The 17,698-nt window shown below is 45.2% G+C and overlaps 1 protein-coding gene across 3 annotated transcripts in view; it reads left to right on the top strand.

The window, feature by feature from the left end:
• The window catches only part of METTL4 (methyltransferase 4, N6-adenosine), a 33,506-nt gene extending 17,114 nt beyond the window's left edge, over positions 1–16,392 (top strand). For all 3 annotated transcript variants that reach the window (XM_074985837.1, XM_074985835.1, XM_074985836.1), the window contains one exon: positions 15,290–16,392. In XM_074985837.1, the coding sequence (XP_074841938.1) occupies positions 15,290–15,317 (28 nt within the window). In that variant the 3' untranslated portion in view covers positions 15,318–16,392. The remainder of the gene's footprint in view (positions 1–15,289) is intronic.
• The last annotated feature ends 1,306 nt before the right edge of the window (positions 16,393–17,698 follow it).

Here is a 17,698-nt window from a genome sequence, read left to right as displayed (position 1 = left end):
GTTGACTTTTTTTATGTTCTTTAACAAACAAACGATGTCATTGCCAATGATCAGACTCAGTTAACGTCGGATGAAGCATTTCTTATAAAGCAAATTACTTAATGTACCTGGTATCGAATTGACTGTTTTATTTCTATCACTTCAGCCAATACTTTAAGATAACACTGACATTTTAACATGCCACCTCTTTGACATGATCTGCTTTTCTTTTGGTTACGTGCTTTGGGCCAGTTGTTCATGCTAATATTCCAACTTAATTTAAAACTGCAGTCCATCCAATTCTACATGTGCTATATTACTGCCAGTAAGTGATCAGAGGTGATGCACAGGGAGCATGAGGGGCACACAATGGATAGGAGGGGCAAGAGGCCAGAGCAAGGATGCGGGGAGGCAGAAGCTGAGGTAGAGGAGGAGGTTTGGAGTCAAAGGTGGTGAGATGTGAGGTGACTTTTGGTCCCTGTGGGAATTTGTTCCACTTGCTTGGACCAGCCCCCAAGAAGCTCTGTCTCCTGTACTGATGAGATTACCTTTATGGTGTAGCGAGTTGCATCTTGTCTGAGGAGCAAAGCTGTCTGTTGGTAGGTTACTAGTCTCAATTTCTTTTTCAGGGTTAGCTGAAAGGGAGTTTTTGAAATGTGTATTTTGGAGGGTATGTTTTATATTTTTAGGTGTTTTTTTTTTTCTAGTGTATGTTTAATATACACCTGTCTGGCGACAAGTATCTGGGCACAATTTAGTAATCTGAAATATAGGCAAGCTTGCATCCATGACCATATATCAGCAGTGTCCTGCAACTATCCTTATAATTCAAGTATTTTGTAGGATTATCCATAGTGCCTGGGCTGCTCTACATGATTGCAAGATTTATAGTCACTGAGCAGCCAGGGCTCAGACTTCATTGGCCAAGCTTGCAAAGGCTTTATGGACAAACGGAAATGTGGCCAAGTTGAGTGTATGTAATATGATAACCTTTGAACATTTCAGCAGATCAGTTTCAAAATTTCAGAGTGATCCAGTTATCAGTGGGCAGAACCCTATTGAAATGGGGAACTTAGGGAGCTTTTGTCATCTCTACAGCACAGTTACACTTTCAGGTGCCTCTGCATTTTTCTGTAGGTCAAACAGCTGGCTGACGGTACTCCTTAATGTCTCCTAGCATGTCTTAGGGTGCGTCTACACTACGAAATAACTTCGAAGTAAGGGGCTTCTTCGAGGTAGCCTGCAGAGCATCTACACACGCTTTCTCTTACTTCGAAGTACGGGAGGCTAATTTTGAAGTCGCTACTCCATTCCCGGGAATGGAATAGAGGCTTACTTTGAAGTTTAACTTCGAAGTTAATGTGTGTAGACACTCTGCACTCCTTATTTTGAAGTAAGGAGTCCTCCAAGAAGAGGCTCCCCTCCAGAGGATGAAGACAGTCTGGCTAGCCCAGGCAGGGCTGTATGGTCCCTGCCAGCTGCCTTAAAGGAAGCAGCTCCCTGGCAACCCCAGGCAGGAAGCTGAGAGTGTGCCACAAGCAGGGGCAGCACGAGCTCTGCCTTGGACTGCCCCTGCCCGAAGCACCCGTCAGCCTCCGCAGCCCCAGCCCCCAATGGTGGCATGGCAGGATCCCGCTTCAGAGGAGTTGTCTGAGGAGTCGCAGGCCAGGCAAGGGTCCTGCCAGGAGGGGACCCCCCCACCGGACAGAGGTGGAGTTGAAGGACCTCATTGCCCTGTGTGTGGGGGAGGAGGAGGTCCTTTGGCAAACCAGCACCTGCCCACGAAGTGCCGAGGCATTCCACCAGCTGGCCAGCGGTCTCACCACCCGAGGACACCCTGACCACCCCAGCAGCAGCATCTGAACCAAAGTCAAGGAGCTGCACCAGGCGTACATCAAGACCTGCGAAACTGCCAGACGGTCGGGGGGCATGGCCCATGTACTGCCCCCACTACTAGGAGCTGTACAGGCTCCTGAGGCCAAGGGAGGTGCCCAGCCTGAAGCACATGGTGGACACCGCTGTTCCCCCATCTGTGGACAGTGGCTAGGAGGGGGGCCCTTCTGGCACCACCAGTTCTCCATGCAGAGACTGGCCCACCGAGGGCGATGACGAGGGCTCCAGCGACAGGACCGTTGTCATCACCCTCCCCTCCGGAACACCGAACCGGGCACCATTGAGCCAGGCCTCGCCCCAGCCCCAGGAGGTCACAGCTGGTACGTTCGGGGCGAGTGGTACATTGCAAGGGATGGGGACGGGGCCCCTCCCAGAATAGCCCCACAGCCCACACACCTGAGGACAGGGGAAGAAGGGGAGCACAGGCTGATCTTTGCCAAGCGGGAACCCCTGGGCACCCAGGATCCCACGGGCCAGTGGGTGGCACGGAGGTGGGGCAGGGGGCAAGGGAGTGGGAGATCCAGCCCCCCACCCCCGAGTCAGGAGACAGCACTCATGGTCCATCCCCCATCCTCTCCTGTCTCCACAGGTCCCTTGCCAGCCAGCCAGCCAACCCTGCAGACCTGAGCGGGCCATGGTTGCAGAAGGCCAGGAGGCCGTCCCATTGCCCCAGCCTGCATCCCCCCACAGCTGTGGGTGGGCCCCTCACAGACAGCAGTGGAGAGATGAGAAGGCAGCTGCCACCTGGGTGGTTGTGCGGGAGCTGACCGGCGTGCTGGAGGAATGGCTGGCGATGGAGCGGGACGTGTGGGCGAGGCTGGCCAACAGCATGGATGCTGTGCTCCAGGCCTTGGCTGGCCACCTCGCCCAGCCACCCGTTGCGTGGTGGACCTGTCGCCAGTTGAGTGCCTTTAGCTGGCTCAGTGGCTGCTGATGGAGGCGGGCGCTCCTGGCCCAGACCCAATGGCCCCTCCTGTCTACCCTGTGGGGGCAGAGCCCGCGGCACCCCAACCCCGCCCCTACCTCCCTGTGGTCCCATCCCCGTCACAGCTCTGCAGGGGACCCTGGTTCTGGGTGGCCATGGTTGATGTGGCTCCTGGCCCCCCATGCTTCAAACCAACTGACCCAAACCCCATCCCGGTCCCCTTGTCCAGTCCAATCTCCCACCTGAGCCCCCTCCCAGTTCAGTCCCCCATCCTGGCCTCCCTCTCCAGTCCAGTCCCCCACCCAAGCCCCCACCTCCCCACTGCCAACCAGTACCCCCGTGCACACTAAAGGCTTCCACATTCCGTTCCATGTTGTATGTTACTTTATTTCCCCCATTAAAGTTTCCTATTCCCACCCTAGCCCGTGTCCCTGGTGCTTCCTTGGAGGTGGGGGGGTGGTGAGGTGGGCATGTGAGGGGTGCATGGTGGTGTGGTGTGTGGTGCAGTATGTGGCTGTGGGGGGTCAGGGCTGGTCCTGTGTGAAGGCCCGGCATCCCAAACCCTGACGCCATCCCGTTGTGCCTCACGGCACAGGGCAGTGGGCGGCTGCTCATAGCTGTCCCCTCGGTCCACAGCCCAGCCCTGCGCTCCCGGCAGCCCTCCACAACCTTGTGGAGAACACAGCAGGCAGCAGCGACTGCAAGGATGTTCGGGAGGCTGACATCCAGCTTAGTGAGGAGGCAGCAAAACCTCCCCTTCAGCCTCCTGAATGCCCGCTCGACTGTGCCCCTGGCATGGTTGAGGCGACCGTTTAAAGGTGTCCTGAGCTGGCGTGGTGTGTCTGGTATAGGGCCGCATGAGCCATGGGCGCAGTGGGTACGCGGCGTCAGCTATGATGCAGGGAGGCATCGTGATGGCCCTGAGTGGGAGCTCCCATCTGGGGGACATGTGTGCCCCCCTGCATCTGGCATCCCAGCCATGAATTCCGGAACTCCCGGGCATTATGGGCCCTGCCCGGCCACCCCACACGCATCCAGGAAACAGCCCCTCATGTCCACCAGGGCCTGGAGTACCACTGAGTGGTACCCCTTCCTGTTTATGTAGGTGGCCCTGCTATGGTCTGGAGCCCGAATTGTGACATGCGTCCCATCCAGGCCTCCAAAACAGTTGGGGAAGCCCAGGTCCGTGAACCCAGCAAGGGCAGTGTCCATGTCCCCCAGGATCACGACACATTGCACGAGCACTGTGTTGATGGCTTGGATGACCTGTAGGGGGAAGGAGGGGACGTCCATGACCACCAGACCGAGGGACCCCTGCCCCCCACCGGGAGCCCCCTGCCCCCTTCCTGGTCACCCTCTGCCCAGGGTGGGTCCATGCTGGGGGCTGGCCATACCTCCTTCAGCACTGCTGCAACGGTGGCCTTGCCTACACCAAGTTGGTGGCCAACAGATCTGTGGCTGTCGGGGTGGCCAGCCTCCATAGTGCGATGGCCACCCTCTTCTGTAGTGGGAGCGCTGGCTGCATATGGGTGTCCCCATGCTGGAGGATTGGGGCGAGCCAGTGGCAGAGGTCCTCGAATGTCTGCCGGGTCATCCTGAAATTCCTTAGCTACCGCTCATCATCCCAGTCCTCCAGCACCAGCCGGTCCCACCATTTGGTGCTGGTGGCGTAGGCCCACCAGCTCTGGCTTGTGGGGCGGGGGGAACGGGGGAGGAGCAGCATGAGAGTAACAAGGGCCTCAAGGCTGGGTGCTGAGCGAGCGAGCCGCATGCACTGCTCGTGTTGCATGGCGAGCAGCATGGCCAGGAGGCTGACCAGGATTGTGAGGGCATCATCCTTGTCGAGGGAGGGAGCTGGCATGGTCTCCTGCTGTTCCCCTGTGTATGTGCTGCTTTTGTCTTCAGCCTGTCAGCCTTGAGGCTGTGTGGGCTGTGGGTGATGGGAGGGGCCCTTTAAGGGGTTGGCTGGCTGTGAGCTTGGACAGGCTTGTTGGCCATGCGACCCCATGCCTTTATCACCGCCTGTCCCCTTATTTCGAAGTAGGGGCTATTTGTGTGTAGACGTTTAACTTCGAAGTAGGGGAGGGTGCATTTTGTGTGTGGACGCTCTACTTCGAACTTGCTTACTTCGAAGTTGTACTTCAAAGTAAGCAACTTCAAAGTTATTTTGTAGCGTAGACACAGCCTTAGTGTCTGTTCATCCTCCCAATATAATTTAAGGTGATTGATACCATGACTGACTAATCTCCCAGACAGAAGAGAAATAATTACTCTTGGAGCTATGGTGTAGATGCTCAGCTAGTGGGGACAGCCAGAAGGACAGGAGAGAGAGAATAAGGCTTCATTCCTCCCTTCTCCTGTGTCCTGTTGCCACAACTCCTTCTTTGGGTGGGGAGTCAGGTAGTAGTGGACGCTCCCTTCCAGTCCCAAGGGGAATAAGGGCACTTTGGACAGAGTCCAGAGGAGAATGATAAAAATAGTGAAAAGTATAGAAAGCTGGCCTAAGCTGAAAGGTGAGAAAAAGTTTTCAAATGTGTAAAGGGCTGGCATAAAGGTGGTGATCAATTGTTCTCCATATCCACTGAAGTTGGGATATGAAGGAATTTGCTTAATCTCATATAGGGGAGATTTAGGCTAGAAATGTAAGAATTATTTTCTAACTCTTAAACTATGTCTGTGCTAGCCCCCCTCCCCTTCAAAAGGGGAATGCTGAGAGACAGTTTGGGATATGCTAATGAGATGCTGCAATGACTATGCAGTGCGTCATTAGCATAATGCAAGCTGTGGCACTTCAAAAGTGCCACTTTCGATCGCACACAGCTTGTCTACGTGTGGTCCTTTCAAAAAGGACCCCGTGTAGACAAACTGCATGCGATAGAAAGCGGCACTTTCTAAGTGCCGTGGCTGGTATTATGCTAATGAGGCACTGCATATTCATTGCAATGCCTTATTAGCATATACCAAAGTGTCTCATTAGCATCCCCCTTTCAAAAGGGGGGTGGAGGGGCTAGTGTAGACATAGCCTAAAGATGGTTAAACTCTAGAATAGACTTCCAAAGGAGGTTGTGGATTCCCCATCATTGGAGGTTAAGAATAGGTTGTACAAGCACCTGGTAAAGATCATCTGGATTTATTTGTTCCTGTCTCAGTGCAGGGGTCTGGACTTGATACTTCTTGAAGCACCTTCCAGCCTGGCATTGTTATGATACTTTGACAGAGGAGAGTTACGTAGCCTGTGGCATAGGAGGAGCGGGTGGGAACAGGACCCATGTTGTGGAGCAAGGGAAATGGGGGAACACCGGCCCTGGTGATGAGAATGGGAAATCCTGCTTGGGGGGGGGTGGTGGGTGAGGCAGTCAGACAGAGACAGGGCTAAAGAAGAAATTGTGAGCAGAGACCCTGGAATGGGAGAAGGAGAAAATTGAGTGCACAAATCCTCTACTATTGCAGGGGTCAAGTGGGCAATCTTGAACTGGGTAGATGTGGGAGTTGGCGGAGCAGACAGAGCCTCTTGGTGTGTGGGGAAATTTGAGACCCTGCTTCAGGGAAAGAAGGAATACGGGGAGGGGAGAGATGCACAATTCCTAGTGTAAAGGCAGATAGGGGGCCCTGTGGGATGGGGAGGGCAGCACAGCCCCTGCACTGGAAGGTATAAGGAACATATTGCAGCTGGCATGTAGGTGAGAATGGGGGACCCTGGCATGTCAGAAGGAGAAGTTGGGAACACACAAATCCCTGGCCATGGAGAAGCAGCATGAGGGAGGGCTGTGGTGAGGTGTGATGTGGGAAAATTGTAGAGTTTCTGAAATACAGGGGAATGCGTGGATGATGAACAAGTATCTTATAGATTGGAGTGTAGGACTACAAGAAACCTTTGGCGTGTTCAATGTGCTGAGCCTTCACAAGCTATGAAGTATCTTAGAGCATTTCAAAGATATTGGGATTAACAAACTAAGAAACAAACAGGAAACTGTTGCAGCACACAGAATGTAGTTGAGAGATGCTTGATACGGCTATCACAGCCAACTGTCTTGGGAACTAGCGAAAGCATATGGATGTCCAACAAAGAGAGCCCCAACTAGTGAGTGTATAGTAGGCAAATGTGGGGTAAGAAAGACATGGATAAAGTATGGTGAGGTCTGTTTCAAAGAGAAGTTCTTAATTTGTTGTCCAAGTATAGGTTGCAAAATAGAGACTTAAAGAGGCGCCACACATTGTTTTAGGAGCAAGTAAGGGTCCCAAAGAAACTTTAGATTGCGAACTTCCTTATCAAAAAGTTATTGTGTCCCTTATAATTGAGGAAACGGATGAAACCCCTACCACCCTCCAGAGGTTTCCCCTTACTGACCAGTTTCTTATTTGGATTGTGCTTCATCCCTGTTGGATGTTGATCAAGAACTAGGGAGACTTCCATGCAATTCTGACAAAAATGATTTAGGTCCCTGGCACGCTGGTGATATTACTACTGTTGCTACTACTACTAAATGCTTGTACTCCGAGTGGAGCATAGGTCATCAACAAGTCTCCTTCACTTCACTCTCTCGGGACAAAACTTCTGGCTGACTCCAGGAGTATCCCAATTGTTGTCCTTCAATCTCAGTAGACTTTTACCACCTTGTCTGAGATGGTCCTCTTTTGCATTTTCCACGCGGGCTCCATGTGAGAGCTTAATGGACTTTGCTGGATGATGGTTTTCTGAGAGTGTGGCCTAACCATCCCCACTTTCTTCTCTTGATTTCAATGTTAATTGGTTCTTGTCCTGCTGTGTTCCAAAGCTCCTCATTTGTGACAGTCTTGCCATTTGATGTGAAGGATCGCATTGAACTGGTTGATCCTCATTGTCTTGGTCTTTCCCTTGTTAATGCTCAGTCCAGTCAATGCAGCAATTTTGTCTATGTTGTGACCTTTTCTTCCATGCTTTCATGATAGTGCATCTCAAAATGTCTGGTTTCCCTTGGTCCAGGAATTCTCAGACTGGGGACTGTGAGGTTACCATATGGTAGTTGTGGTGGTTCTCAGCCTCAGTTGCCCAGGCCCACTTCAGCCCCAGCATTTATAATAGTATTTAATATGAAAATGTGTTTTTTAATCTATAGGGAGTGGGGATTGCACTCAGAGGCTTGCTATGTGAAAGACATTACCAGTACAGAGGTTTGAGAACCCCCGCTTTAGTGCCTTATATCCACACTGCACAGGATGGTGATGCTACTATGCATAGATTGTTCAGGATTCCTGTACGAGAATGGTTCCTTCCTACTGTGTGTCTGACACAAACTATAGAAATGACAGTGGTGAACTTCAGTGTAAGAATTCGGGTCTGCAACTAGCTTAAAAACAAAATTATTATACTTTTGGGGATTACAAAAGTATTTAAAGTTTGGAATTTGGCACAATTAATTATGGTCAGGTAAGTATGATTAGAATCCACCTTTCATTTTTGTGCTTTTTGCTTGTTAGTCAAATGTCTGATACTAATGTAATTGTAGGCAAGTGGTAGGCCCCATGATTTGGTAGACTTAATGTACCCTTTCTATGCACATGCACATCGTACATCATTTGGAAAGCTTATTATGTCTACTTTAAGATGAGCTATGATGTGAAGCTGTCAAGTGGTGCCATCACCATAGAAACAGAAATAAACAGGGATGTTACCAACACATTAAAATGACCACTTCGAAATATTTGCATTTGTTTTTTAGTGTAATTGCTCTATCTATTATGTCAAGAAATAAAATTGGATTTTTTTTTTGTGATTTAAAGCATCACAGAAACAGTCTAAATGGTAAAACAAAATCTACAACAACTTTGTTCTGATATCATTTGAAATGTGACTACTGCTGACATTTTTAGTCAACATCATTATCATCACCATCCAGAGCTCTAAGTGTGTGTGGGTTACCTTGCCTTGGCTTGTACATAGTTCTGTGAAGGAAGGATTGAGTACAGACACAGTTAATTGCTGAGCAGTGCCTATTGGTAGAGGCACAGATAAGTTATTGTAGAAGTTGAGATGCTATTGGTCTATTGAAGAATGGAGAAAGTAGCTCATTCGCATTTTTTTTACATATGTTGCAGTACTGACCAATATCTGGTTGACTTATAGGAAGACATCCAAACGTTTGGCAAGATTCCCTTTTATCGTGCTCTTCAAAACTGTCCTCGCAATGAAGGGGAATTTGTCCAGTGACTTGTCCTTTTTGATAATAGATTGAGGTGCAACTAATTCAGGTCTCTGTGGGGCTCCTTTTTTGGCTCTGGTCTCCTAGCACTGCCTGACTGCAGAAACTGCAACTTGTCTGTCAAACTCTCCCAATTTGGCAAGCTCTCAGAAGTGGTAAGCTCCTGTTGTTTTGACGACATTAAACACAGATTTCTCTCCTTCACCTGTATACCAAATATCTGTTAATACATGCACAACAGCAGGTGTGTTGCAAAAGTTGGGAGTGAGTGTGCCACATATAGTGTGCACAAGTATGAAGCAGTGCTTGTAAATTGTACTTGTAGCGTCTCTTTCAAGTCATATCTGCGTATTCCATTGTTGGAAGGTATAGAACAGTCCAAATAATTTGTGTCTGATGATCTAATACAGTCTTCCCCCACCTCACAAGGGTAATTTGTTCCTGAAAAACTCCTCTTAGGGCAAAATCTTGTAAGTCGAAAATGTAATTACCATTAATTTCAATGGGAAAAAATTTTATGCGTTTCTGAGCCCCAAAATTTACACCCACTTACACTTACCTGGCAGAGGGCACAGCTGCGCAGAGCAGGTGGCGGCAGCCCCCTAGCTGCCTGGGGAGTGAGCAGCAGGGGCGGGGCCAGGATGGACTGTGTGCCCAGCGGCCATGTCTCCCAGGAGTGTCTGGGAGCAGCCGCCAGCCGCTGCAGCACTGAGGTGGACACCAGACCAGCCCCAGGTAAAGGCTGGGCTGGGGTCTCTGGGAAACCGCCGCCAGGCAGTGAGTGGCACCTGTGGCACAGCTGTGCAGGTCGGGCAGCGGCGGCCCCCTAGCTGCCCGGGGAGCGAGCGGCAGGGGCGGGGCCAGGATGGACTGTGCGCCCAGCAGCCACATCTCCCAGGAGCGCCTGGGAGCCTGCAGCTGCCAGCTGGGCTGGGGCACGCCGCTGCTGCAGTGCCGAGGCGGAGACCAGCCCAGCCCCAGGTAAAGGCTGGGCTGGGGGCTCTGGGAAACCGCTGCCAAGTGGTGAGCGGTGCCTGAGGCACAGCTGTGCAGGGTGAGTGGAGGCGGCCCCCTAGCCACCCTAGGAGCAAGCGGCAGGGGCAGGACCAAGATGGGCTGACTTTCTCCAGCTGCAGGGTGTCCGCGTCCCAGTGAGGCACTTGAAAACTCGAATAAAAGCCTCATAAGGTGAAGTAGTGGTCCTTAATCAAGCTGCTTGTAAACTTGAATTCTCGTAGCCCGAATGGGCATATCTCTGGGTATGACTGTAGTTTAGTTCCTTTGATACCCAAAAACCAAACACGCTCCGGCACATATAGCATGCAGAAGCATCTTTGTGTCCGTTTCCTCCTGAGTACTGTTATGTATGTGTAGGGATGTTAATATTTAAAGAGCTAACTGGTAAACCTCACCCTAAATGGATGCGGCTTATCAGGTACGGTTAGCCAGTAGGGCTGGAGCAGCCTCCCATCTGCCGTGACTCCAGTGCGGGGGAGGGGGATGGGTGATTGTGCGGGGGCCGCTCCTGTCTGGCTCAGCGAGAGTGGCCTCCCTGCCGTGGACAAGGGCTGTTCTGGCTGGGCTGGAGCACCCCTGCCCTACAGCACCACTATAGCTGGGGGGCACTCCAGCATGGCTGGGGCAGCTCCTGTCCATGTCAGGGGGACCACTCTAGCCCAGCAGCCTCCCCAGCTACCCTCCCCCTCATTTAATCAGTCAACCAGTTAAACCTAGGATTTTACCTGTTAACTAACTAAACAGGATTTTACATCCCTATCTTCATGTCTTGGGCTACTTGCACCCATTTAGTGGTAATGGACTTTGCTACTTCATTGTTAAAAAGGCATCCAGCAAGAAGTGTTTGTTTTGGCATGTTCCTACACTGTCAGGTACACTTTGAATTGTATGTTCATAGAATAATTTTACAAGTGATTGCTTCTTGGATGCTAGTATTTCTTGCATCCAACTTTAGATCTTGGCTGGTGCTGTCTTTTTGTGGTTCTCTGTGAAAGATGTAAGTACAAAATTTGCTTTTAGAACCTGCCTCAGGTACTCAGCAGCCAGTTCATTATACGTGTAGGATTTGTGTCCAGCCATCATTTGTATGACAGCTGTGGTATCTCTGCTGTGGTTTCTTTGTTGCAGACTCTTAGCTTGTGGATTCTTTTAGTTTCAGCTTCAGCCAACTGATGCCCCAATTCAGCTTTGTCTGTGTTTCTTATTGTTACATCAACGTGTAAGAGGGACATAAGCTCAGGTACCCATGGGACACTAAAAATAATTGGTTTTGAAACAGCATCTCTGCATCCTGCTAAGGATTGGGCTCTGCAGAAAACAGTTTTTAGATTGACAGCTAATGTGATTGTCCCTCCCTTGCCAGACTTAAATTTGTGTGTGTGTGTTTTGTTTTTTTTTCCCCTCCATCATGTCAGTAAATGCTTTGATGCCAGATTTCTTGACTTGGCTGAAGAAGCTGCATGTCCCATGAAAATGAAGTGTGTGTCTCAGAAATGTTTCCATGTATTCTTTATCAGGACCTGCTATTTTCGGTTGAAACTCTTGTATGTACTCTTCATTTTTTTTCCATGCAGAGGCAAGGAATTATTTGTTCGCTTTGTCTTCACGCTGTCATTTAAGCCACTTCCTTCTGTCATAACTTTTGCATGTTCATAGCACAAAGCTGTTTATTATGATCTCTGACCCTAACAATGACCTGTGTATATGTGTCCCCAAATTGAAAATCTAGGTAGTAGTATATTTCAAAGGTTAGTATTGCTTGCATAGGCAATTAGAAATTAAACCCTTATACCAGGCAGACTAGAGGTTATACTATATGTACAAAAGCTTACAAATGAAGAAGTATTTTAAAAATTCATGTTCATTTATCTCTGCCCATTTATATAATATAAACTATAGGCATGCAAGTTGCTGCTATTTGTGCACAACCTTCCATGTGAGACTGTTCTGTTAAGAAAATTTCAATTGAAAATATAGAAAACTGTTATTACTCATGAGATACTTTAAGAATTAAGAATGTTATGTGAAAATATTTAATGTAATTCTATGGCAAAAATGTTGATTTTTCTTTTGCCATGTGCGAAGCAGATCAATCATTCTTGGAAAAAATATTTGCCCAACCAAAACCAATAAAAAATACTTGAATACATTGAAGTTTGGTAATATTGACCAGTAAACACCACATTAAGTTGTTAAAATCCAATATGAACAGCAAAAACTGTAGTCAGTCATATTGTTTCCAGGACTGCGAAAAGTGACTCATTTTGGGTACTATTATGTCACTGCCCTGCAGGCTTACCACACTGCTTGACAGCTCCATATCATATCTCATAAAGGTGCATAACATAAGCTTTCATGTAATACACCGTGTAGGTGTGTAGGGTGGGTACACAAAATACCAAAAATACAGCCCTTTCATAGAATTGTCACGCGCCTACAGGAAGAAGAAATTTTGCCATTGAGAATAGATTGGTCACTGATTTTTAAATGCTTTTTTTCTATTGTATATTTGCAGTACGTAGAGGTTAGTCTTAGAACAGGGGCACTGAACCACAAATTAAAGAATAAAAGTGTTGCTTCTGTCTAAAGATATTGCAGATGTTCTTAGTAATAGTATTACAAAGGGTTGTTTGGCTTTTGTTTGCTTTTTAAAAGTCAGTATTGTAGATTTGCCAGTAGAGAGCAGCTGATCAACGTTCCTTGATTATTTGCACAACATGAGCAGGAGTTTGGGAATTGGTAAAAAGAAACTTGATGACTCACACACACATTCTTTTGTTTTGTTTAAGTAGCAACAAAGCCAAAATTATTCGTATTTAGTTTTGCTGTCTGGCACTTTATAATAGTAACAAGAAATCAAGTTTTATGTCTGTACATATGTAGCCATTTAATGACAGATTATAACAATTTATTTCACTCGGGGGTGGCGGGGGGAGAGTAAGATGCAAATTAAAGCAAGCTATCAAAAGGAGACACTTGGATTCCTGCAGTGCATTTAACTATGAAATCATGATTGTAGGGTTTTTTGGTGATACATGTTCTGTGTTTAGTGCTCACAGTTTTAATATGTCATTGAAAATGTACTTAAACTGCTTTATGCAAATACTTTAAAATGAAATTTGATCATCTATGATTTTGATACAAATAACAGCAGGTTTTCCTTCTAGTCCTATTCATTCTTCCAGTTAGGATGCATAAAGTGTGGCTCTTTTATATGGAGAACATTGAGCAATGCTGAGTTCAAACACGTTCCGTATAGGTTTCTAAACTGATTCGTAAGATTTCAGATTTCTTTCTCAATTTGTACACTTGTTGTTAGTTATGCATGTACATTAGAAATAGTATATAAAATGTGTCCTTGAAGAGACAGCCAACTTAAAAATTATGGATCTTAATCTTGGGTCTAGCCCAGCCACTTTGCACTAGCAGAGCAGCTGGGAGCCAACTGAAAGAAACCCCCAGAGAAATAAACCCACTTCCTGTAGCAGTTCTATGCCCTCTTGAGCTGTGTGGGAGACCAAGGATGGGAACCTTTTTTGGGCTGGGCCATATGCAAATTAGAAGAAAAGGGTGTGGGGGGGAACCATTCTCACTGACCTGGCTCCCCAAGTGAGAAAGAGGGAAAAAACATCTTTCACAGATGTGGCCCCCAAATATAAGGTTTTTCCACTATAAGATTATTAGTAATAGCAGTATTGTGTGCTCAAAATCCTCCATTCTGAAGAAATCACCTGGAGCATTTCCGTGTTCTTGGTTTTGTTCTGTTTTTTATGTTAGGGGGTGGATCAGGTCTACCTGACTTGTGCTTGTACCAAAATGTAAGAACTATGGGAATATATTGGAATAAATTTCAAAGGGACTGCAGTTTTCAGAGAAGGTAAAATGAGTGGTTAGAGAGAGAATGTGGTTGGATTCTTTGGGAGGATATTTGTCTTCCAGCAGCAGGAGCATTTCATGATGTGCGTTTTAACAGATGAGAACTCTGCAGGCAGCCATGTACCTGAAAGTGTAATTCTTTGATGGGCAACTCTGACCCCAAAAAATCAAACAGTGGACTGCAGTCAGAAATGTTCCCACCCTTGCTTTGATGTATGCTGATCAGATGTATTTTTAGTTCTGAAATGATATGAGAGGATCAGTCCAGGTAACAAAATGCCTGATATAGTAAACGGTTTTCTATGTCTCATGTTTCAGGAGGAAGAGTGAAAATTCTGAGTGAGTTCTGGAGGAAAGTAGGCAAAATCAGGCTTGAGAAAGGGGGAATTTTTTCTATTCTGTAGTCAGTCACAGTCAGAATTGAAAATTACAATGCCTAAGGCATGTTCTTTTTCTAGAGGTATTTTTTGACTTTCCCACTTCTACATATAACGCACATTTTTAAACCCTTTTACTTGATAGACTTTTTTTATTTGTACTTTAAACTTTCTTTCTGAAGCATAATTAAGAATCCCTTTAACCCAGCAGTAAACTATATTGATCCATCTAACAAGAACCCCATTCAAAAATGTAAGAAATATTTTCAATAATATCTTTCAGATAAAATCAGTGACTCAAAATACCTTCCTTGACCTCCTTCTCAAATATTTCTCATAATCAATTATATAATTGGTATCTTCACACAAATATTTATTTAGATTTAAACAAAATGAGTGCTCAGTAGTAGTGAAATGTGATTAGTTTGTAGAACCAAAGGAAAGAACTATTTTGTGGGCCTTGTCTAATGCTTCCAGGATAGAATGGTTCCAGTCTTACGAAGCAAAATAAGTCTCTGCATTAAATACCTACTGTGACTACTACATGCTTGAACTGATGTTTCTCCTTTGCCTTTTTACAGAATGCCTTCACTAACTAGTCTGTCCTTTTTATGTATTGTGAAAGGTGGGGAAAACTGCAAGAAGCAATTGCTCTTTAAGAAGGAAAACTTTTTTTTTTTAAAATGTCTGTATTTAAAAAGAGTCAAGTCCATACTCAGGAGATGTTACAACGACAGTATTGAAAAATTGAAAGGTAACCTGTGAAGGCACTGAAAACTTCATTGCCTGACTCCAAATGAAAACCGATAAATCAGGGCTATTGAAGGCTTTGACAGTATTGTTCAGAATCTCAAGGACACTTATTTCAAATGACTTTGCTACTATAAATAGTCGGACTGGTTGATGAAATCCATGAAATTAATTGTCTGTCTTTTTTTAATGAAACATTCCTTTTTTCATCTCCCAACAGCTCAGAGGAAATTGATTTTTTTTTTTCACTTTTTCATCATAATCTGTTTCTTTTTTTATTTTCTTTTGCACAGAGGTCCTGACAGAATATATCAAACCTGATGCGGAATGTTTGGAGTTGTTTGCTCGCTGCCTGCAGCCTGATTGGACTAGTTGGGGAAATGAGGTTCTTAAATTTCAACACATTGATTATTTCTCAGCTGTGCAGAATGAAAACTAAGTAGGATCTTTTAGCTTAACTTGAAAACTCCTCCTCTCCCTCCATCCTTGGTTCTAGAACATGATTTTATTATGAGGAATGTACTCAGAAGGCAGTGTAAATGGAAACAGTCACTTAAATTGAAATCCTTGTAGTGATTAGACTTGTAATTAGATTATACTGCTGTCTTTGGTTTCATAAGGTGTTTCTGTATTTTGATTCCCCTTGAGAAGTAGGGCAGATCACCTGAAGTACGTGTCTGAATAGGATTGATTTTTCAGAAAGAAAATACTTGTTTGGGTTGGTAACAAATCAGAAAACTACGGAATCGGAAGCAAATAAGTATAAATACAGTATATTTTACCCCATATTCATGTATATTTTTCTATCCCCTGGGAAAAAAGGAACAATACCTACTTTAATAGGTACATGGACTGTTGACTGGTACATATTCTATATTTCTATATGTTACACTTTTTAAAAGTAATCAGTGATTCTATCTTTACTGTTAATTCCTTAAATATAATGTACATTATATAAGTCTCAGCATCTTGCAAATTCTGCATATTAAGGCATATGTTTATGGTAAAAAATTAGCAGAATATAAATATTTTTATAAACCTTGTTTCCTCATTCTTGAAAACATTTTAAAAACTAAACTATGCTTCACATTTCAGTTTTTACCTGTTTCTTTTTAGCTCCTCTTATAATGTTTTTCAAAAATATTTAAGTTTGTAGATCTTTTCCTTTGAGCCGATAACTGTTTCTGTAACAATTAATTATTTTTAGAATGATATACTGTGCATGTATTTTGCTCTCCTCAGGTTTGGCTATGAAAAAGATAAGTACAATGTAACAGTGCTATTTGCATGTAATGTTGGAGGCAAAGAGGTTTTAGGAAAGCAAATTGTCATTATTGATAACAAGTAGCAAAATAAACAATACACCTCAAATTAAATAAACTTTGGGTGGTTTTACACAAAGCCTGATAGTTACAAGTTGTCTCTTTTTTTCCAATATTAGGACAATTTTTTTAAATTCAATTTGTTTTGTGAATGTATTGTTCACATGGTTTTTTTTCCCTGTTATAGTTTTGTGGTTCAGTTTCATGGTGGTTTTTTTTTCCTTTTTTTCTTTATTTGGGCAGTAGAAAGAGGAAACTTGAAATAACGGTGAGTTTTACTGATTAAATAATTTTTAAACCAAATAAACTAAGCAAATATCTCAATGATGAAGTGCAAGCTCTTGTAATCCTATTAATAGGAAAAAAACATTCTGCTAGGTACAAAATTAAATGATGGCTATTGAGTCCTAGTTGGCCAAAGTTTTTAAGTGGGAAAAGCTAAGTGTGTACAACATACAATTTGCAATTAATACATCTGCGTGTATGTATGCATATATACACACAGACATATTAATTGCAAATTGTGTATTGTACATACTTAGCTTTTCCCACTTACACGTTGGCCATCTGACTATAATTTAATACTGTAACAAAATGGGTTTTTTTCCTGTTAGTATATTACATTCTCCTTGGGTTTGTTTAGGCTTCCCTTAGGAGGCCAAACTCACAATTGAAAACATAGTTTTGTGATAATTGTTAAGGGCAAAATGTCTGTGCAAAACTTTTATTGACATCATGGGAGCTTTGAGCATCATGGTTTTAAGATAGTTGAATGTCAAGGATTGCAATGGAGAATAAATGCCATATAAAACTTAGCATGTTTAGAGCAGCTCCCAATCTGAAGATCTCACCACACTTTTTATGAGCATTTAATTAAATAGGCTTTGTGATATACTGGTGGTGCTGTGACATACTGCTCATGTTTCACAGAAGAGGAAGCTCATGCACAGAGGGAGGGATTCTCTCATCCATTTTGGTCCTTATAAACTGCTATGGCAACATGACACAGCTATGAGAGCTCCAGTTCCAGCCAGGGGATGTTTTTCCAAAACAACCTTGTGCAGCTCTAGAAAAACCTCATCTGCAAGTACCAGGAGGAGTTGTAGTACTATGGGGGTTAGTGGTGAGAATTGTGTGTTGGGGAAGGGCTCTATCACTTAATATTCTGAGGATTTGAGATGCCAACATCACCTATAGGCAACTGGCATCAGGATGCTATAACTTAGACTGCTTTCCATGGCTTTGTGATTTTGTTCTGGGTCCAGATATGGAGAACTCAGAAGTAGCATAAAGCCAGCATAGCCCCCACAGAGGTTGTGAGTTTTATGCTGTACCTCTTGGAGGCACAATACATATTCTCACCCACAGGGTTTACAGCCT

Source organism: Carettochelys insculpta, chromosome 2 (genome assembly GCF_033958435.1).
Source record: "Carettochelys insculpta isolate YL-2023 chromosome 2, ASM3395843v1, whole genome shotgun sequence".
NCBI lineage: Eukaryota > Metazoa > Chordata > Testudines > Carettochelyidae > Carettochelys > Carettochelys insculpta.
Note: the sequence above shows the minus strand (reverse complement) of the source record. Positions and strands in the feature narration are given on the sequence as shown.